The sequence below is a fragment of the Molossus molossus genome, unplaced genomic scaffold (assembly GCF_014108415.1).
Source record: "Molossus molossus isolate mMolMol1 unplaced genomic scaffold, mMolMol1.p scaffold_m16_p_19, whole genome shotgun sequence".
NCBI classification, from domain to species: domain Eukaryota; kingdom Metazoa; phylum Chordata; class Mammalia; order Chiroptera; family Molossidae; genus Molossus; species Molossus molossus.
The window spans coordinates 15,295,375-15,317,505 of NW_023425354.1; the positions used below are offsets into that span (position 1 = coordinate 15,295,375).

General features: G+C 41.2%; 1 protein-coding gene across 1 annotated transcript in view; it reads left to right on the top strand.

The window, feature by feature from the left end:
• LOC118634054 overlaps positions 1-22,131 on the top strand; it is a 123,540-nt gene that overhangs the window by 97,388 nt on the left and 4,021 nt on the right. The window contains exons 16-19 of the mRNA XM_036268368.1: positions 16,401-16,516; positions 18,974-19,105; positions 19,360-19,499; positions 19,918-20,022. Of these exons, the coding sequence (XP_036124261.1) occupies positions 16,401-16,516; positions 18,974-19,105; positions 19,360-19,499; positions 19,918-20,022 (493 nt within the window). The remainder of the gene's footprint in view (positions 1-16,400; positions 16,517-18,973; positions 19,106-19,359; positions 19,500-19,917; positions 20,023-22,131) is intronic.

Sequence of the window (22,131 nt, forward strand, 5' to 3'; positions counted from 1 at the left end):
ACCAGCAGTGTACTAGAGTCCCCTTTTCTCCACACCCTCGCCAGCATTTGTTTGATGATTTGTTGATGGTAGCCATTCTGGCAGGTGTGAGGTGAAACTTCATAATTGTTTTAATTTGCATCTCTCTGATGATTAGTGACATTGGGCATTTTTTCATGTCTCTTGGCCATTTGTATGTCCTGTTCAGAGAGGTGTCTATTTAGGTCCTCTGCCCATTTCTGAACCGGGTTCTTTGTCTTCCTTTTGTTGAGTTGTATGAGTATTCTATATATTTTGGAAATTAACCCCTTATCTGATGTATCATTGGCAATGGTGCTCTCCCATACAGTGGGTTCCCTTTCCATTTTGATGGTTGTTCCTTTTGCTGTGCAGAAACCTTTTAGTTTGATATAATCCCATGTATTAATTTTTTCCTTTGTTTCTCTTGCCCTAGGCATTGATTGTATCAGTGAAAATTCTGCTGTGTTGATGTCTGAGATTTGGCTGCCTACATTTTCTTCTAAGATGTTTATGGATTTATAAGTCACATTTAAGTCTTTTATTCATTTTGAGTTTATTCTTGTGTATGGTATAAGCTGGCTGTCTAGTTTCATTTTTTTTTTTTTTTAATGTAGCTGTCCAATTATCCCAACACCATTTATTGAAGAGACTATCTTTTCTCTATTATATGCTCTCACCTTCTATGTTGAATACTAATTGTGCATACTGTCTTGGGTCAATTTCTGAGTTTTCTGTTCTGTTCCATTGATCTATATGCCTATTCTTGTGCTAGTACCAAGCTGTTTTTTGTTTTGTTTTTTTATCCTCACCCGAGGACATTTTTCCATTTTTTGCTCAGGTAGAGTGGGAGGGAGAGAGAGGAACAGAGAGAGAGAGAGAAACGTCGACGTGAAAGGAACACATCGAGTGGCTGCCACCCGCACAACCGACCAGGGCCGGGGACAAACTGCAACCGAGGTACGTGCCCTTAGCAGGAACCGAACCCGGGTCTCTCTGGACCGCAGGCCGACGGTCTAACCGCTGAGCAAAACCGGCCAGAGCAGTACCAAGCTGTTTTGATTACAACGGCTTTTTTTTTTTTTTCTTCCAAATCTTTATTGTTGGATGTAAAATGTATTACAGATGTTCCACATTTTTCCCCCATTGACCCCCTCCTCCCCACTCCCGCCCCCCTCCCACCTTTTCCCACATTATTGTCTGTGTCCATTGGTTATGTATATAAGTTCTTTGGTTTATTTCTTCCCACCCTCCCAACCCCTTTCCCTTTGAGGTTTGTCAGTCTAGCAATGAATTTGTGCTTCTTAATCCCTTCACCTTTTTCACCCATTCCCCCAATCCCCTTCCCAACTGGCAACCAACAAAATGTTCTCTGTATCTATGAGAATGTTTGTTCTTCCTGTTCATTTTGTTTGTAGATTCCATTGTTGATAGATATGCATTCATTGCCATTTTGTTTGTTCATACATTTTATCTTTTTCTTCAAAAAGACCCATCATTTCATATAATAACGGTTTGGTGGTGATGAACTCCTTTAACTTTTTCTTGTCTGGGAAAGTTTTTGTATATCCATCGATTCTAAATGACAGCTTTGCAGGATAGAGTAATTTTGGTTGTAGGTTCTTGGTTTTCATCACTCTAAATATTTCTTGCCACTCCCTTCTGGCCTGCAAAGTTTCTTTTGAGAAATCAGCTGACAGCCTAATGGGTACTCCCTTGTAGGTAACTAGCTGCCTTTCTCTTGCTGCTTTTAATATTCTCTCTTTGTCTTGAACCTTTTGCATTTTGATGATGATGTGTCTTGGTGTGGGCCTCTTGGGGTTCATCTTGTTTGGGACTCTCTGTGCTTCCTGGACTTGTATGTCTGTTTCCTTCACCAAGTTAGGAAAGTTTTCTGCCATTATTGTTTCAAACAGGTTTTCGATTTCTTGTTCTCTCTCTTCTCCTTCGGGCACCCCCAAGATGCGAATGTTGGCACGCTTGAAGTTATCCCAGAGGCTCCTTACTCTATCCTCATTTTTTTGGATTCTTTTTTCTTTTTGCTCTTCTGATTGGGGATTTTTTGCTTCCTTATATTCCAAATCGATGGTTTGCTCCTTGGATCTACATACTCTATTATTGAAGCTGTGTAAATTATTCTTTATTTCAGTTAATGCCTCCTTTAATTCTAACTGTGTATCCATGATTTCTAACTGGTACTTTTTTATGCTCTTGATGCCCTCCCTAAGTTCACTGAGGTTCTCACTAAGTTCATTGAGCATCCTTATAAGCAGTATTTTGAACTCAGTATCTGTTAGGTTGCTTATCTCCCTTTCGCTTAGTTCTTTTATTGGGGTTTTGTTCTGTTCTTTCATTTGGGACCTGTTTCTTTGTATCCTCATTTTGGCTGCCTCCCTCTGTTTGTTTCTGTGTATTACTTAATGAGAGGTATGGGGCTCGCTGAGACCCGGTGCTGCTCGTTTGAAAGAATTTAGGAAAAACCTGAAGCAGGATCCAAGACCGGCCAATCCTATGGTTAAGCAACTGGCAACAGCTTGAAAGTTGTGTGGGGCGGGGTGGGGCGGGGCCTCAGGGAGTCAGCAGGGCGGGGCTACCAGTGTGGGCCAGGTTGCTGGAGTCCCAGATATGGCTTCTGTCTGCCGCCCCCGGGAAGGGCTCACCAAAGGAATAAAGGCCTCTGACAGCACGTTTGTCCCCGAGGAAGGCCCCTCTCCAGCCCTCGCTCCAATGCCAAACAGCTCAGTTCTTCCCTGTATGTCTCTGGTGCCCCTCGAGCTGCCTCCCCTCCAAGCTTAGAGGGAGAGAGTCCGATAAGTCCGTGCGCCGGCCCTTTAGGGAGCTGCCTGGGGTTCCAGCCGCTTCAGCTTCCCTGAGCCTCAGTTTCCGCTGGTTTTTCCAGCCAGAAGTTATGGGGACTTCTCTTCCTGGCACTGGAACCCTGAACGGGGCACCTGGTGTGGGACGGGGACCCCTCAGTCCTCAGGAAGGACCTTCCCAGCCGCGGGATCCTCCTGATTTTTATCCACCACACTTGGGTGTGGGACCAGCCCGTCTCGCTGCTGCGCGCTCCGCCGCTGCTGCGCCACTGCCCCCCCTTGCGCCTCCGCCCTTCCTACCGGTCTGGATGTAGCTGCTTTTTTTTTCCCCTTAGTTCCGTAGTTGTACGACTTCCATTCAGCTTGATTTCAGGCGGTTTTTAATGATGGTTGTTCTTTAGTTTAGTTGTAACTTTGATGTGGTTGTGGGAGGACGCGATACCGCGTTTACCTACGCCACCATCTTGACCGGAAGTCTGATTACAACGGCTTTGTAGCATAACCTGATATTCGATATTGTGATCCCTCCTAGTTTGTTCTTTTTCAAGAGTGCTGTAGCTGTTTGGGATCTTTTTTGGTTCCATATAAACTTTTGGAGTATTTGTTCTAGTTCTGTGAAATATGTCATTGGTATTTTAATGGGGATTGCAGTGAATCTATAGATTGCTTTGGGTAGTATGGACATTTCATGGATTAATTCTTTCAATCCATGAACAAGGTATGTGCTTCCACTTTTTTATATCTTCCTCTATTTCTTTTCTCAATGTCCTGTGTTTTCTGCTAACAGGTCCTTTACTCTCTTGGTTAAGTTCATTCTTAGGTATCTTAATTTTTTTGTTGCAATGGTAAATGGGATTGTCTTTTTTTAGTTTATCTTTCTGTGTGTTCATTATTGGTGTATAAAAATGCCAGCATTTTCTGGATGTTCATTTTATATCCTGCTACTTTGCGAATTCATTTATTAAATCTAGTGGTTTTTATTTTTTTAATCCTCACCCAAGGGTATTTTTCTATTCATCTTCATATAGAGTGGGAGAAAGAGAGAGAGAGAGAAACATCGACATGAGAGGGACACATCCACTAGTTGCCTCCCCACCAACCCCAACCAGGGCCAAGGACGAATTGCAACCAAGGTACGTTTCCTTGACCAGAATCAAACCCGTGACTCATTGGTCCACGGGCTGATGTTCTAACCGCTGTGCTAAACCAGCCAGGGCAATTTTTTGATGGAGTCTTTAGGGTTTTCTATGTACAATATCATGTCATCTGTGAATAATGACAGTTTCACTTCTTCCTTTCCAATTTGTATCCCTTTTATTTTTTCTTCTTGTCTGATTGCTATGGTTAAGACTTCCAGTACTATGTTAAATAATAGTGGTGAAAGTGGACACTCCTGTCTTGTTCCTGTTCTTAAGGGGAAATGCTTTTAGTTTTTGCCCATTGAGTATGATGTTGGATGTAGGTTTGTCATATATGGCCTTTATTATGTTGAGATATGATCCTTCTATTCCCACTTTGCTGAGAGTTTTTATCAAAAATGGGTGCTGGGCCCTGGCTGGTTTGGTTCAGCAGTTAGAGTGTCAGCCTGCGGTCCAGGGAGACCTGGGTTCGGTTCCCGCTAGGGGCACATGCCTCGGTTGTGGTTTGTCCCCGGCCCTGGTTGGTCGTGCAGGTGGCAGCCACTCGATATGTCCCTTTCACGTCGATGTTTCTCTCTCTCTCTCTCTCTCTCTCTCTTCCTCTCTCTCTCTCCCACTCTATCTGAACAAAAAAAATGGGAAAATGTCCTCAGGTGAGGATTAAAAAAAAAAAATGGGTGCTGGGTTTTGTCAAATGCTTTTTCAGCATCTATTGATATGATCATATGACTTTTAACTTTCATTTTGTTTATGTGGTATATCACATTTATTGATTTACAAATATTGTACCAGCCTTGCATCCCTAGGATAAATCCCACTTGGTTGTGGTATAATTTTTTAAATATATTGCTGAATTCAGCCCGGCCAGTGTGGCTCACTGGTTGAGCGTTGACCCATGCACCAAGAGGTTGCCAGTTTGATTCCCAGTTAGGGCACATTCCCAGGTTGTGGGCCTGATCTCCAGTGGGGGGCATACAGAAGGTGGCTAATTGATGTTCTTTCTCATCGATGTTTCTATCTCTCTTTCCCTCTCCCTTCATCTCTCTCTAAAAATCAATAAAGAAAAAAAAAATATATATATATATATATGTGTGTGTGTGTGTGTGTGTGTGTGTGTGTGTGTGTGTATATATATATATATATATATATATATATCTATCTGGGTTCGATTTGCTAAGATTTTGTTGAGGATTTTGGCATCTATGTCCATCAGGGATATTGGCCTGTAATTTTTTTTCTTTGTAGTGTCTTTATCTGGTTTTAGGATTAGGATTATGCTGGCTTCATAAAAAGAGCTTGAAAGTCTTCCTTCCTCTTGAATTTTTTGGAATGGTTTGAGGAGAATAAGTAATAGTTCTTCTTTGAATGTTTGGTAAAACTCCCCTGTGAGGCTGTCTGGACCAGGGCTTTTGTTTGCTGGGAGTTTGTTGATTACTTCTACTTCCATAATTGATATTGGTCTGTTCAGGTTTTCTGACTCTTCCCAATTTGAGTTTTGGAAGACTGTATAATTCTAAGAATCTGTCCATTTTGCCTAGGTTGTTGAATTTTTTGACATATAATTCTTCATAGTATTTTCTTATAATCCTTTGTATTTCTATGGTGTCCGTTGTTACTTCATCTCTTTCGTTTCTGATTTTATTAATTTGCGTCCTCTCTCTTTGTTTCTTGGTGAGTCTGGCTAAAGTTTGATCAATCTTGTTTGTCTTTTCAGAGAACCAGCTCTTGGTTTCATTGATCTTTTGTATTATTTTTTAAGTCTCTCTGTCATTTATTTCTGCTCTTATCTTTATTATATTCTTCCTTCTACTAACTGAGTTTTTCTTTTTGTTCTCTTTCTAAATCTTCAAGCAGTTGGGTTAGATAGTTTATTAGAAATGTTCCTTCTTTCTTGAAGTAAGCCTGTATTGCTATGAATTTCCCTCTCAGGACTACTTTTGCTGTGTCCCATAGATTTTGTGTAGTTGTGTATTCATTTTCATTAGTTTCCAGGAGGTCTTTTATTCCTTTCTTGATCTCATTGGTAACCCATTCGTCATTTAATAACATGCTATTTAGCCTTCGTGTGTTTGAATGTTTTTGAGTGTTTTAATTGTAATTGATTTCCAGTTTATGCCATTGTGATCTGAGAAGATGCTTGATATAATTTCAATCGTCCTGAATTTGTAGAGACTTACTTTGTAACCTAACATGTGGTCTATCTTTGACAATGTCCCATGTGCACTTGAGAAAAATCTATAATCTACAGCTTTGGGGTAAAATGTTCTATAAATATCAAATAAGTCCTACTGATCTAGTTTGTCATTTAGGGACTCCTTTTTAATTTTTTGTCTAGAAGATCTATCCAGTGGTGTCAATGGGGTTTTTAAGTCACCCACTATGATTGTACTGCTATGGATCTCTCCCTTGAGGTCCTCCAGAAGTTTTAGAATATATTTTGGTGCTCCTATATTCAGTGTATATATGTTTACCAGGGTTATTTTTATTTTTATTATTTTTATCCTCACCCGAGGACATTTTTCCATTTTTTGTTCAGATAGAGTAGGAAGGAGAGAGAGGAAGAGAGAGAGAGAGAAACATGGACTTGAAAGGGACATATCGAGTGTCTGCCACCCACACAACCCAACCAGGGCCGGGGACAAACTGCAACTGTGGTACATGCCCTTAACGGGAACCAAACCCGGATCTCTCTGGACCACAGGCCTATGCTCTAACTGCTGAGCCAAACCGGCCAGGGCTTTATCAGGGTTATATCCTCTTGTTGGATTGATCCCTTTAATATTATGTAGTGACTTTCTTTGTCTCTTATTGTGGCCCTCATTTTGAAGTCTATCTTATCAAATATGAGTATTGCTACACCAGCTTTTTTTTTTTTTTCATTTTCATTTGCCTGGAAAATTTTTTCTGTCCCTTCACTTTCATCCTGTATGAGCCTTTTATTGTGAGGTGGATCTCTTGTAGTCAGCATATATATGGGTTGTGTTTTCTTATCCAATCAGGTATCCTGTGTCTTTTGATTAGAACATTTAAGCCATTTACATTTAAAGTTATTATTGATAGGTACTTATTAGTAGCCATTTTTATTTTATGCCTGTGTTCCTCCCACCCCTTCTCTATTTCTTCTTCTCACAACAGTCTGTTTAGCATTTCTTGCAGTGCTGGTTTGGTGGTAATAGCTTTTTTTTTTTTTTTGTCTGTGAAGTTCTTTATTTTATCTTCAGTTTTGAATGATAGCTTTGCTGGATAGAGTAGTCTTGGATTCAGACCCTTGCTCTTCATTACTTTGTGTACTTTATGCCACTTCCTTCTGGCCTTTAGTATGTCTATTGAGAAATCAACTGACAGTCTAATGGGAGCTCCCTTATAGATAACTTTCTGTCTCTCTCTTGCTTCCTTTAGGATTCTTTCTTTGTCTTTAATCTTTGCCATTTTAATTATGATGTGTCTAGCTGTGGGTCTTTTTGGGTGCATCTTGTTTGAGACTTTCTGTGTTTCCTGGACTTGTATGACTTTTTCCTTCACCAAATTAGGGAAGTTTTCTGTCATTATTTCTTCAACCAGGTTCTCTATTCCTTTCTCTGATTCTTCTCCTCCTAGTATTCCTATGATGTGAATGTTGTTACATTTTGTGTTGTCCCAAAGTTCCCTTAAACTCTCCTCCTGCTTTTTTGTTTTTTGTTTTTTTCCCATTTGCTGCTCTATTTGAGTGTTTTTTCTACCTTGTCTTCTAATTTGCTGATTCAGTCTTCAGATTCTTCTAATCCATTATTGAATTCTTCCAAAGTATTTTTTATATCAACTATGACATTCTTTATTTCCACTTGATTTTTGTTCATAGCTTCTACCTCTTTTTTATGCTGATGTAGTTCCCACTGAGCTCTTTATAATTCTCATTAAGTTGCTTATAGTTCACACTAAGTTGTTTGAGCACCCTTAAAACCATTGTTTTCGATTCTTTATCTGACAAATTGCTTGCTTCCATACCATGTAATTCCTTTTCTGTTGATTTTCCTTTTCTTTCATTTGGGGATTGTTTCTTTGTCTCACCATTTTAGCAGTCTGGTAGTTCTAGGCCAGGTGAGGCATGTTGGGATGTGTAGGCAGGTCAGTGTGTATTGGATAAGGCTGCTGTGCCTCCCAGACCATTCTGGTGTGTGGCACCTCTTGTCAGCTGTGGGACCTGAAGAGTTGACAACTGGTGGCTGGTATTGGTCTGTCATGGTAGGTGCTGCTGGGGAAAGAGGGTCCGCCTGGTGTTCTTCTGGAGTGCATGGGTCCTCAGGTACCACTGTTGCCTGGTGGGGTTCAGCTCCTGATCAGCCTCTGCTGATGCTGCTGGGGACAGGTCTCATCTGCTGATCTGTACTGCTGCTGCTGCCAGGGGAAGGGTGTCCACTCCCCAGCCTCAGCTGCTATTGGTGGTGGGGCTCCGCTCCTGAGCCAGTCACTGCTGCTGTGGGGGATGGTGCTCAGCTCCCCACTGTTACTGCTTTCATGAGTAGGTACCTTGACAGCACCACTACTATGCGTTGCTTCACATTGACACAGCGGGGTCCACTCGTCCAATGATGCAAGGTGCACTGGTAGTCTCAGGTCACTGATCCCTAGCTTCTCCCCACTGCCCCCTCCCAGAGAAGACCAGCAGATATTCCAAGATGGCAGAGTCTCCCGGCCTTGAGCAGGAAGAAAGGCCTTTACAAGGCATGCAGAGCAGTAGCCAGCTGCTCCCCCATCCACAGCATCAGAATCCTCTGCCCTGCATTTTCAAACTGCTGTGTGGTTGCTCATCCATACTGACATCCACTCACACTCTCTTTTGCACTGGTTCATACTCTCACACACTCACCCTCACTCCAGTTCTGCCCGCCACCATCCTCCTCTGCTCAGTGGCTTTGATTTGTATTTCCCTAATGACTTAAGACATTGAGCATCTTTTCATGTGCTAATTCGCCATTTGTATATCTTTTTTGGAGAAATGTCTCTTAAATCTTTTGTCCATTAAAACATTTAGTTATTTATCTTTTTATTAAGTTGTAAGAAATCTTTTATATACTGGATATTATGGATGTAGGTCTTCAACAGATATATAATTTGCAAATATTTTCTCCCAATCTATGTGTTGTCTTGTCTTTTATTTTCCTGATAGTGTCCTTTGATACACAAAAGTTTTTCATTTTTATGAAGTCTAATTTATCTATTTTCCTTTTGGTTCGTTGTGTTTTTAGTATCATATCTAAGAAACTGTTGGCCTAATACACAGTCATAGAGTTTTACTCCTTTTCTTCTTCTAAGGGTTTTATAGCTTTAGCTCTTACATTTAGTTAATTGACTCATTTTGAGGTAATTTTTTAAATGTTTTTATTGGTTGTTTAGAGAGAGGGGAAGGGAGAGATAGAAGCATAAGTACAAGAGAGATACATCGATTGGCTGCCTCCTGCACACCCCCTACTGGGGATCAAGCCTGCAACGTGGGCATGTGCCCTGACCAAAAATTGGGACTTCTCAGTCCATGGGACGATGCTCAATCCACTGAGCCACACTGGCTAGGCTTGATTAATTTTTATATCTGATGTGAAGTGTAGGCAGATCCAACTTCATTATTTTGCATGAGGATGTACAGTTGTCCCAACACCATTTGAAAAAATTGTTCTTGCCCTGGCCAGTTTGGCTCAGCAGTTAGAGCATTGGCCTGTGATCTGGAGAGACCCGGGTTCGGTTTCCGCTAAGGGCACGTACCTAGGTTGCAGTTTGTCCCTGGCCCTGATTGGGTCGTGTGGGTGGCAACCACTCAATGTGTCCCTTTCAATGTCGATGTTTCTCTCTCTCTCTCTCTCTCCCCCTCCCTCCCACTCTGTCTGAACAAAATATTGAAAAATGTCCTCGGGTGAGGATAAAAAAAAAAAAAAAAAAGAAAAAACTGTTCTTTCCATATTGAATTGTTTTGTCACCCTTGTTGAAAATCTACAGACAATACATGTGAGGGTTTATTTCTGGACTCTCAATTTGTTCCATTGATATATATGTCTAACCTTATGCCAGTATCGCACTGTGATTGCTGTGGCTTTGAATTGGGTTTTGAACCCAGGCCATGTGAGTACTCACACGTTGTTTCTCTTTATCAAGATTGTTTCGGTTATTCTTGGTCCCTTGAATTGCCACATGATTTCAGAATTAGCTTGTCAATTTCTGGAAAGAAGTCAGTTGAGATTTTGATAGGGGTTGCATTGAAACTATAGATCAATTTGGGGAGTAGGGCCATTTTAACAGTGTCATCTTCTGATCCATGAACACAGCATATCTTTCCATTTATTTATATCTTCTTTAGTTTTTTTAAGCAATGCTTTGTAGTTTTTCGTATATGAGTCATGAACTTCTTTGGTTATATTTTTTGCTAAGTATTTCATTCTTTTTGATCCCATTATAGATGGAATTGTTTTCCTGATTTCATTTTTGGATTACTCATTGCTGGTATATAGAAATACAGCTAATTTTTGCGTATTGGTCTTATACGCAGCAACCTTGCTGAACTCATTTATTAGTGCTAATAGTTTTTTCTAGATTCCCAGTAATATGTCTCATGTTCTCCAGTTTCCTGGGCACATGTTGGAGCACTTTAGAGTCTCTTTGAACATCTCATTTCTCAGCTTTTTCTTTTAAGCTGTTTTTGTTAGGCTATTTTTGCACCAACTGTTATCCGTTGCCTCAGCAGCTGCTATGTTAAAACATTTACCTGCATTTTTTTTTTTTTTTTTTTTTTCAAAAATTCCCCTGGGGAGAGAGGTTTTTGGTGCTAGACAGCTCTCAGTCAGGTCAAAGACACATCTGTCAAGTGATGTCTCCAGGGAACCACCAGACAGGTAAAATGACAGTTTTTGGGGGAATGAGATTTTGTTCCATTCTGCCCTCTGTGATACAGGGTCTATGAGCTATTTTTCAAGCTTACCCCTAGGATGGAGAGCAAAAGTCTAGGATGAGTTACCCTGGCCATTTGGTTCAACAGTTGGAGCGTCAGCCCGTGAACCAGAGAGTTAAGGGTTTGATTCTGGTCAAGGGCATGTACCTCAGTTGAGGTTCGGTCCCCAGCCCCGGTGGGAATCGAGTGGGAGGCAACCAGTTGATGTGTCTCTCTCACATTGATCTCTCTCTCTCTCTCTCTCTCTCTCTCTTTCTCTTTCTCTCTCTCTCTCTTTCACTCTATCTGAAGATAAATGGAAAAATATTTTCAGGTGAGGATTAAAAACAAAACTCTAGGATGAGATAAAGCAAACAGATCACTGTTCTTACAGAAATTAATCACTTCTCTTGAATGAATGTCCTCTGGATTCCTGCAAGACCGTTGGTGAAATTTTCAGGGTTTAAAAAAGTTGATTCTGGCCATTTTGCCATGTTTTTTTTTTTTATCCTCACTCGAGGACATTTTTTTCCATTTTTTGTTCAGATAGAGTGGGAGGGAGAGAGAGAGAGAGAGAAACATTGACGTGAAAGGAACACATCAAGTGGCTGCCAACCGCAGGACCAACCAAGGCCGGGGACAAACTGCAACCAAGGTACGTGCCCTTAGTGGGAACCAAACCCGGGTCTCTCTGGACCGCAGGCCGACACTCTACCGCTGAGCCAAACTGGTCAGGGCTTGTCATTGTTTTTTGTTGGTCATTTAGGGATGAATTTTCAGGTGTCTTTACTCCATCACTTTCACTGATTTGCCTACAACATGGTTTTAAATCTCTAAAGACTCAGTGACTACAAGCTAGTTAAATATTTAATCATGGGAGATAATTAGGAAACTGGAATAAAAACAAAAAATATAGTTCTTATAGAGGCTGTCCTAGATGGTAAATGACATTTGAAAAGATATTTCTGTATTTAGTGGTCTCAAGATTAAGGTTCAAGTAAGTTATTTTAAACTGCTTTTCTTCATAGAAGTTAAACACAGGCTTTGGAGTCAGAATTGAGTTTAGATTTTAGGTCTGATTCTTACTAGCTTCACAGCCTAGGACAAGTTCTATAACCTCTCTGTGCCTCAGTTTCCTCATTTGTAGAAAGGGCTAATAATAATATCTATCAATAAGGTTATTGTGAGGATTAAATGTGAAATGTTCATCACAGATGCCCAGCAGCCTAATAGATATTAGCCATGATAATCATCTAATTTATAATATTCTGCAAAAGTACAACTAATGATTCTTGAGTAGAGTTAACCTAAAGACAGATGTTCTTTTCTTTCTTCTTGTTTTTTGTTTGTTTGTTTAGTTTTGCTTGTTTGTTGAAAGGAAAATTTATTTCAGCATTTGTAATAAAAATGTATGTCAAAAAAACAAATTTCATTTTATTGATATATAATCAAAATGTTATTTATTTATTAAACAAACATCTATTAAATGCCTAGTAAATGTCAGGCACTAACAGTCCAAGAAATTGACAAGTAAACATGTGATTGCATACAATGTAACAAACCCTGTGATACAAGCATACACACGGGAGTATTTGATGGGAATATGGCTTTCACCAGTTCCTCTTAGATTTATCCCTTCGTTGGCTCCAAAACCAAGGAATCAGTCCTATTTTTTTCTTTAACTGGGTGGTTTAAACTGTGGAATTTTTTTAAGTTATGGAGATGAAAGAAAAGCACCTTGAATTATGGAAGACACTGGAAATAGTATTTCCTATAGAGCAAGAGCTTCCTATCAGCCTAGTCACTAATAGGGTTTTCAATCTAGAAAGTTATATGGCATACTTTTTGCTTTTTTTTTTACATTCTCTTCTCCACTTTTTCATTTAGACACCTGGGTAATTCCCCCCAAAAAAGAATGCATTACAGATTTTAAGGGTGATTATAGGTAAAGACAGAAAGTGATTTTTTTTAACTTTCAAGTTTTGCACCAACGAAATGAATATAAACTTTCATGGCATTTATTGAAAATGCAGATAATTTTAATTCCATTGCATTTTTCAGAATTCTCAATGGTAATCCTTTGACAACTGTTCAAGATCCCTATCTTTTTAATTTGCCAGCTTTGAAGTATTTGTAAGTATTGCAGCCATCTCATGGCTCATGAGATGATTTCTGCTCTTTCTTGCTTTCATCAAATATAAGTATTTTGCATTTTAACTAAAAAGTCATAACTTAAAATTTAATCTTTCAGCTTAAAAGAGTTATTGGCACAGAAAAATGATTAAGAAAGAATGCACAAGGGCGAGACAGCCAGCAGAGGAAGGGAGCAGGGTTGAAGAACACATTTAGACATGAAACATGTAGATGTATGTAGGAAAACCACTGATCTCAGAAAGAAAAAAGGAGTAAGTTGTACAGTATGTATTTTTTTAAAAAGTAATCAAATGGTGGATACAACTGAGAGTGACAAGTAGGATAATGGTAAAAATACCAAACACAGATTGGACTGTTCACCAAGGTCATTAATTTGATGATGCAAATATATTTAAATTTCTTCAAGAAGCGCTCTCTGAAATTATCATCTACGCCAAGTAAATTTTTGAGTTGGCTTGACAGAGAAGCCAGAATTAAAGTAACCAGATGTTGTTAAGTGCCGTATTAAGTATAGAATTTTTGTCTGTGGGTTCACATCATGCATGTTTGGGCTTTCTCCTACAGAGACATAGGGAAAACACAGGTGTCCCTTACAACAGTCAATAAGATCATCATGAAATGCCCCAGATTGGAAAAACTGTAAGTTGATTTTTCTTACATTTATTTTTACTTAATTATTTTAGATTTTCTTTATCATCTTCTTAAGTCATGTTTTTTGAAGTGTAATTTTTATTTAAATTCATACTTTTTGCCCTGGCTGGTGTGGTTCAGTGGTTAGATCGTTGGCCCAGGCACTGAAGGGTCTCAGGTGTGATTCCCTGTCAAGGGCACAGACCTGGGTTGCAGGTTTGATCCCTGGCCCTGGTCTGAGGCATGTGGGAGGCAACCATCCATGTGTCTCTCTTATATTAATGTTTCTTTCTCTCTCTCCTTCCCTCCCTCCATCCCTTGCACTTTCTCTAAACAAACAAACAAAAAAATCAATGAAAAAAATATCCTCAGGTGAGGATTAACAAACAAAGAAAAAATTAGTGAGTTATTTGTTTTTTGTTTTTCTTTATTAATTTTAGGGAGAGAAGAAGAGAGAAGGAGAGAGAGAGAAACATTGATGAGAGAGAACATCAATTGGCCACCTCTTGTACACCCCTCCACTGGGGATTGGACCAAAAACTCGGGCATGTGCCCCGACTAGAATCAAACCAGCGACCTCTAGGTGCATGGGGCAACACTCAACCACTGTGCCACACCACCTGGCAGTGAGTTTTGATAAATGTGTAGTGATGTACCACTATCACATTTGAGATACAGAACACTTTGTCATCCCAAGGGCCCCTCATGTTTCTTTGCAGTCACTTCCTCCTCCCAACACCAGCCCCTGGCAAGCACCACTCTGATTATTGTCACTGTAGTCTTGCCTTTTTCCAGGGTGTCTTGTAAAAGAAATTACGTACAGTGTAGGCTTTGTGTTTGGCTTTTCACCTAGCATAGTCCTTTTGAGATTCATCCATGTTGTTCTATCTATCAGTAGTTCATTTATTTTTATTGCTGCATAGTATTCAAATTCTGTGGATATACCAGTTTGGTTATGCAGTCATTAGTTAATGAATATTTGATCTTATATTTTCATTGCTTTAGGGTAAATTACCTAAGGGTAGGAATGCTGCATCTTATGCTGAGTGCATGTTTACCTTGTTCAGAAACTGCTAAACTGTTTTCTAAAGTGGTTGTACCATGTTGCCTTCCCACCAGCAGTAGATAAGAGTTGCAATTGCTCCATATTTTCACCTGATTTTTATATTTCTGGTTTTTTTGAATTAGACTTTCTTGTAGGAATGTATTTTTACCACACTGTGGTTTTAATTTGTGTTTCTCCAATAGCTGATTATGTGTAATATCTATGTGAAAATATCTTTTTCATTGAAGTGTTTGTACAAATTCATTTTAATTGGATAATTATCTTATTGTTGAGGTGGGGGTTTTTTTTTTTTGTTTGTTTGTTTTTTATCCTCACCCGAGGACATTTTTGCATTTCAGATAGAGCAGGAGGGAGAGAGGGAGGCAGAGAGAGAGAGAGAGAGAGAGAGAGAGAGAGAGAGAGAGAAACATTGATTATTCGAGAGAGACACGTTGACTGGCTGCCACCCACACAACCCCTACCAGGGCTGGGGACAAACTGCAACCAAGGTACATGCCCTTACCGGGAACCGAACCCGGGTCTCTCTGGACTACAAGCTGATGCTCTAACCGCTGAGCCAAACCGGCCAGGGCTATTGTTGAGTTTTAAGAGTACTTTATATAAGTCCTTTCTCTCAGGTATGTGTTTAGTAAATATCTTCTTCCAGGTTATGCCTTGTCTTCCTTCTATTAAAAGTATCTGTAAAGACCACAAGTTTTTAATTTTTTAATTTTGATGGACTCTCATTTTTTTCTTATATGGTTTGTGCTTGAGTGTGTGTGTGTGTGTGAATTCTCACTTGAGGATATTTTTCCATTGATTTTTTTTTAGATAGAGTGGAAGGGAGGGAAGGAGAGAGAGAAAAACTTCAGTGTGAGAGAGACACATCGATTGGTTGCCTCCCGCACGATCCTGACCTGGGGCCAGGAATCAAACCCGTGACCCTTCAGTCCGAAGGCCAACTCTCTAACCACTAAGCCAAACTGGCCAGAGCTACGCACAGCTTTTTACCCAGTTGTGCATCGGTGATCATCTATGTCTGAATCAATTATTACGTTGGTCGTTATAAAGTCACACTTTTTTCTAATTTATTATTCCTTCTACATTTCTTAGCTGGCATTCTATAAATAATAGCTCCTCTCTTTTTCTTTTGAGTATCATTATGAACTCACAGGCTCTTCTTTAAATTAATTATGTTATACCTCATTATCATTATTCTTTTAAATGTTCAAATTGCCCAGATTTGGCCAATGCAATCTGTTGTTATTTAACCACACAATGTTTTTTATGCCCAGAGTAATTTCTGATATATTTACCACTCACAGTTAGGAATTGAGAAAGGGACTCTGGAAGTTGGGGATTTATTCAGAGCCTTGTTAGAGGTCTTCCTCTTCCTGTGTGCTCTCCACCCAAAGTGAGATTTTGGGTTGGGAGAAGGAGATACTTCTGAGTTGGACTACAGATCAGTGTCACCCAATTCTAATCCCTGTCACCTTTATTCCAGGCATCCCATACCCACTGCCATTCTGACCCTTCTGTTGGGCACTTCTGTCCTCTATTTATTTACAATATTAAGAGCAGCAAGTGGCCAACTGATCCCTACCACATGTTCAGGCGATGTGTCCCAGCAGCTCTGTTTTGCCCATCCCTGTGGTAGCCACGGCCTACCTCTTCACCTACTCAAGTAACTCCTTGCCACTAATTGAATTATCTGTTTCTATTTATAGGATCTTACCTAAACATTTGGCCTGCTGCCTCTGCCAATTTAAAATCCATATTGAAGCTATCACCGAGACAGTCAAACTGAATTGTGAGAATCAATGTCTGGCAAATGCAGCTTGTGGTAAGCTGAAAATCTGATGCTAAACTTTTTCAATTTTGTTTTATTTTTACTCAATAATGATTTTTTTTTATCCTCACCGGAAGACATTTTTTTGGTTTTTGTTCAGATAGAATGGGAGGGAGAAAGAGGAAGAGAGAGAAACATCGACGTGAAAGTGACACATCAAGTGGTTGCCACCCACACAACCTAACCAGGGCCGGGGACAAACTGCAACCGAGGTACGTGCCCTTCGCGGGAACCGAACTCAGGTCTCTCTGGACCGCAGGCCTACTCTGACTGCTGAGCCACACCATCCAGGGCTTAAACAAATAATGTAGCTGCATTATTTTTAATCATTCATTCAGAGTTCCACTCCCTACATTTTTAAGAACTACTCCCTGGCTAAAAGCCAGATTAGGGAACGAGAGGAATGGAAGGGGAGGGAATTAACACTAGTGGCCACATAGTGTGCTCTCTGCTTGGTACTTTACTTCCAGATGAGAACTTGTTCATTAGTGTGTCACGGTTTGTAAACTGTTTTGTATGCATTAGGTTTCGATTGCCCTTTGCCCTGTAGGACAGGTAGGGATACATTTACACAATGAAATACTATGCAGCTGTAAGAAAGAAAGATCTCTTACCTGTTGAGATGACATGGAGGGACCTGGAGAGTGTTATGCTGAGCGAAATAAGCCAGCAATCAGAGAAAAATATGTATCACATGATCTCAGTTATTTGTAGAACATAATGAATAAAAATAAGCTGACGAACAATGTAGATCCAGAGACATGGAAGTAGGGAACAGACTGGCAAACCTAAGAGGGAAGGGGGTGAGGGCGGCTGGAAAAGATAAAAACCAAGGACCTGGTGAGCATGTATGCATAACCAATGTACACAGACAACAGTGTGGATGAAGGCGGGGTGGGGTGGAGGGTGTCAGTGGCGGGGGAAAGGAGGGGAATCTGTAAAACTTTGAAGAGTAAGATACATTTCAATTTTTTTTTTTTTAAGTACAACTGATGCTGTTTTATGAAAGGTTTATTTGAAGCCTGAGAGTTTCTGGATCCATCACCAGGAGCTGCTCCCAAGCCCTTCTGATGGATGGGAGGCCCGTGTGCTCTTAGACTGTCCAGCTTGAACTCGCTCTGGAGCTCAGGTTTTCTATCCACCACATACTCGGTGCTTCTAAGTATTTTTCTACATCTTCAGTTTATTGGCACCTACTTGATAACTCAGAATGTGCTTTCATGCCCAGATAGCTTGAATGCTGTCTCTCCGTGATCTGGGGCACATCATAAATAATAACGCTGTGCTTCTCATATAAACACAGTGTTGCATCTTTTTCAAAACCATGTTTTGACCAGTTATATTACTCCCTTCAAACCCAAAGGTGAGCAGAACAGGCATTTTAATCTCCTTTTACAGGTGAGTGAAAGCAAGATCAGAGAGTGTTAAGTGCTGCCGCCTAGTGCCCGGGGCTCCTGCTCTCAGTGCTGGGCTCTCCACAAGCCCATGCTCCTCCTCCTCAGGACCCTCACCTGCTCCTCTGACCCTCACCACCACCAGCAATACTTTCAGTTCTTCTGGAGAACAAACCCAGCTGCACAGTGGTACACTTCACCTTCACACAGTCAGAAGCTTTGGTTGGTTCCCCCAGTAAAGCTGAAAATATAAGAAATGACATGAAATGAAAGAAAAGGGGGCATCTGACAAAAGTTGCTTTTTCCCTTCTGTATTTTAGGACCCCAGGTATTATTCCATAGATGTAGCGAACATTCCACTGTGGCACACAGCCTGGCAAATCTCTTAACGTACATCCCGGATGCCTGCCTAAATGTTAAGCAAAGAGCAAGGGTGGACATATTGTTTTTTTCTGCTTAGAGCCTTCTGTTATGGGGGCTGGGTATGTGGAGGCAGGGACCGAGCTGAGGAATCGCTGGGTGAGTGGAGAAGAGTATGCTGGATGAGGACCTGTTAGCCGTGGGTGTTGATCGTGGTCATCTGTGATGGCAGCAAGAACACGAGCTCCCTGAAGAGTGGAGAGAGGAGGCCGTAGGCTCTCTCTGCGTCTGAGGCAGGACAGGGTGGGCACCTGAGTGTGAGGAGTCACAGGAGAGCTGCAGAGTCTAACTGAGTGGGGTCTTCCAGCCTTGGCTTGTCTTCAGTAACCGGCAACTCGCCCTCGGGAATAATCCTGAGGAATAATCCTAAATATAGTTACTATATTTCATGCTATAGAATGTTCTGAGTAAATAACCACCTTTTTTTTTTTTTTTTTTTTTTTTTACAAGATGCCTTTTCTCCTTTTGTTGTGTTGACAATCATAGGTTTAAATTGGGGTTTATTATTCTCGTCTCTAAATGGCGCTCAAATATTTGCTGATTCACAATTTATTTGAGTAAAATGTGTGGCTGTGAACTGACAATAGCTGTCCCATGAGTCTTTCCACATCAAAAGTGGTCTCATCTTTTTTGACAGATGAAAAACTACTAATAGAAGGACCGTTTATGAAGGTCATAAATGGCCGGAGGAACAACAATACCGAGTTGGTTATCCAGCCAGAGGTGGCACAAGCAATGGAAAATGTCGATCGTTCAGGAAACTTCATAAGTGAGCAGCTCGACTCTAATGATAAAGTGATGTGTTTGGTGCACTAAATTACATACCACCCTATTTCTTGGAGGGAAATCTAGAAGATATCGATTCAACATTATTACCCTTCATTATACTCCCTTTTCAAATGCACACGATGCAGATATGCCCCTGAGTCATTTGAAAAACAACAGAGGGAACCCTTGTCTCAAAACCTGAATTTTACAATTCAAGTTATAAAAATAAATTGAGGAAACTATTTTCTGGAACAGACCTCCTGATGAAGCTGCTCCGTGAGCAGCAAGAAGTAAAGGTTTCCAAGTCAGAGTGGGATACGCCACAGTGGGATACTGAACAAATGAATGAGAGGACAGAAGGCCAGGGTGAGCAGGAACTGCAGGAGCCCAGTGAGGTGAGGACAAGACCTACAACCCGGGACCTGGACTTGTAGGCAGACTAGGACATGCCATGAAAGACCAGGGCGCCTATCTGAACCTCGTCTCGGCCATGTGACTTTGGCTAAGACAGTGATCTCCCTCTTTGCCCATTTAGAGAATGGTGCCGCTGTCCCTAGGGTAGAGGAGAGGCCCTAACACACAAGATAAATAAATTGTACACGGCTTTGCTGATGCTCAGATTACATAGCCCAGTAGGTGGGGTGTGTTCTCGAAGAGCCTGTAGGCTATTCACCTGAAGGAGCGGGGTTGCGGCGGCAGTGAACAGTGCCGCGCTGTTCTTTAGAACAGGCTGGAGAATGGTTAGTTTTTATCCTTTCCATCTCTTTCATTTGTTTTTTTAATTGTTTTTTTGGGTTTGGTTTTGTTTTTTAGCTCACAAAAGAAGAGCCGGGACCTGACCATATCAACAAACTCCTCATAGCATCACCTGTGATTGCAGTAGCAGCGTTCTTTTTTGTAATCTTCTGTTTCTTTTTGGTAAGACAACAGTTAAATCAAATTTGCAAAATAGATTCTGTGTTCAGAATAGAGTCAGAGCCCACAAACAGAGAATCAAAGCCACTCTCCCCCTACTCCTACTCGATACGCCTCTTTAGTCACAGCACTGAGATCTGCTTTGCTCTTGTATTACACATTATACTCCAGGGATTTTAAAGGAGCCCACTCCCAGCGACCTCTGTGGAATTGAAATCAAGATAACGAGTCACTAGACTATTTTGGAAAAAGTATAATAGGCCAGAATTGACAAGAAAGTAACATTTCTTCAACTCAAAACGAATGATATCGATTTGATGTACTCGCCAATTACTCTCTTTCTACCGCTGATGTCTTTCCTTGTCGGCTGAAATGAGGAGAGATGTAGAATCTCCACCCTCGTGGAGCTATGTCACCCTGGCAGAAAGGACATGGCTGAAAGGTAGAAGTGTGATCTTGTCAATTCATCAGATTTACTTAGCTTTCTTCTCCAGTGTGTAAGGCATGGTGTAAATAGGGCCAGTGAATACACTGCAACCTAAACCCTGCGTCAGGCTCCTCTACAGCAGGTCATGTTATAGTCACCTGTCCCTGGTGCGCGCCTGTGTCCCTCTCGTTCAGTTACATCATGGTTTACCTGCAGGTGCTAACATTAAAAGAGTGATTTACTAAGCTGACCATCTTGACTGTACCCCACTAATCCAACCTGATTTACCTTTCCAGCAGCCGGGCCGCCCTCCGTCCACCAGAGCAGCCCCTCCCACAGGCTAGCTCAGCATGCCCACCCCCTGCTGTGTGTGCCTTTGCCCATCTAAAATTCCCTCGTTTTGCTCTGCCTGCGGAAGTCCAGGGAGCCTCTCAAAAGCCAGCTCAAGTTCATCTTCCTCATGAAGCCTTCCCTGAGTCCTCCAGCCCCCTGGTCCTAGTCCTTCTGTGAGATTTGTCACCATTTTCTGAGGCAATAGTGAGGCATTCCCTGCCCCTGGGAACTTAAAAATATGGTAAACAGTTTTTAAAAGGTGGCTCCCCAAGAAAGCAATACCAAGGTCAACACATCATGGACCAGAGCTGAGATGTGTAAGGACCAAATGGCTTCAGAACCCTGTGTTCCTAAGACTTACAAAATGTTACCTTTTAATATTCTAGTCTGTGGAAGAAAATAAATTGTAAAAGAAAAGCTACTTAACTATTTGAGGGGGAAATAACAGCAGATCTCTCTCATCTTAAACAAACATGTTTATATAAATGTAAAGAATAAAAAAGAACCTGTAAAAGTACTAGAAGAAAATAGAAGCAATACTTTTATAATCTGGTGGTGGGACAGAGCTTCCTGAGCCTTTGATAGATTTGGCCACCTTGTTGGGACACCATTAGCAAACTTAGCACTGGTTTATGCCAAGCATAGGTTGAAGAGTTTTCCATCTGTTGTTTGATTCAATCCCCACAGTCCTGTGAGGAGGATGGTACCACCCTCTTCCTTAGATGAAGGAGAGCAACTTAAGGTCCCAGTGGCAAAACCCCAGCAGAATCCCATTTTGCCCGACTGCAAAGCCTGTGCTTCTTACTCCACTGTTCTGTCTCCTCAAAGACAAAAGCACTGGGGATATTTGAAACATTGAAATACAGTGAAAGCCACTGTAAGGATTAAGATATTTGATATAGCCCTGGACGGTTTGGTTTAGCGGTTAGAGCAGCAGCCTGCGGTCCAGAGAGACCCGGGTTCGGTTCCCGCTAAGGGCACGTACCTCGGTTGCAGTTCGTCCCCGGCCCTGGTTGGTCGTGCGGGTGGCAGCCACTCGATGTGTCCCTTTCATGTCGATGTTTCCCTCTCTCCCTCCCACTCTGTCTGAACAAACAATGAAAAAATGTCCTCGGGTGAGGATAAAAAAAAAAAGATATTTGATATAAAAGGAGTTCCATAAATGAACAGGAAGAAGACAAATAGTCGAGGGGCGAACAGGGCAAGGGCTGTGAAGAGTCGGGAGGGTGTGGACAGTCTCCACCCTCTCTGCCAGGCTTCTCAGGGCTGTGGGTGGGGTTTGGTTAGCGAGGCCTTTGTCACCTCGTGGTATGAAAGTGGTCTCTGATATTTTCTTCTAGTCCTTTTTATAA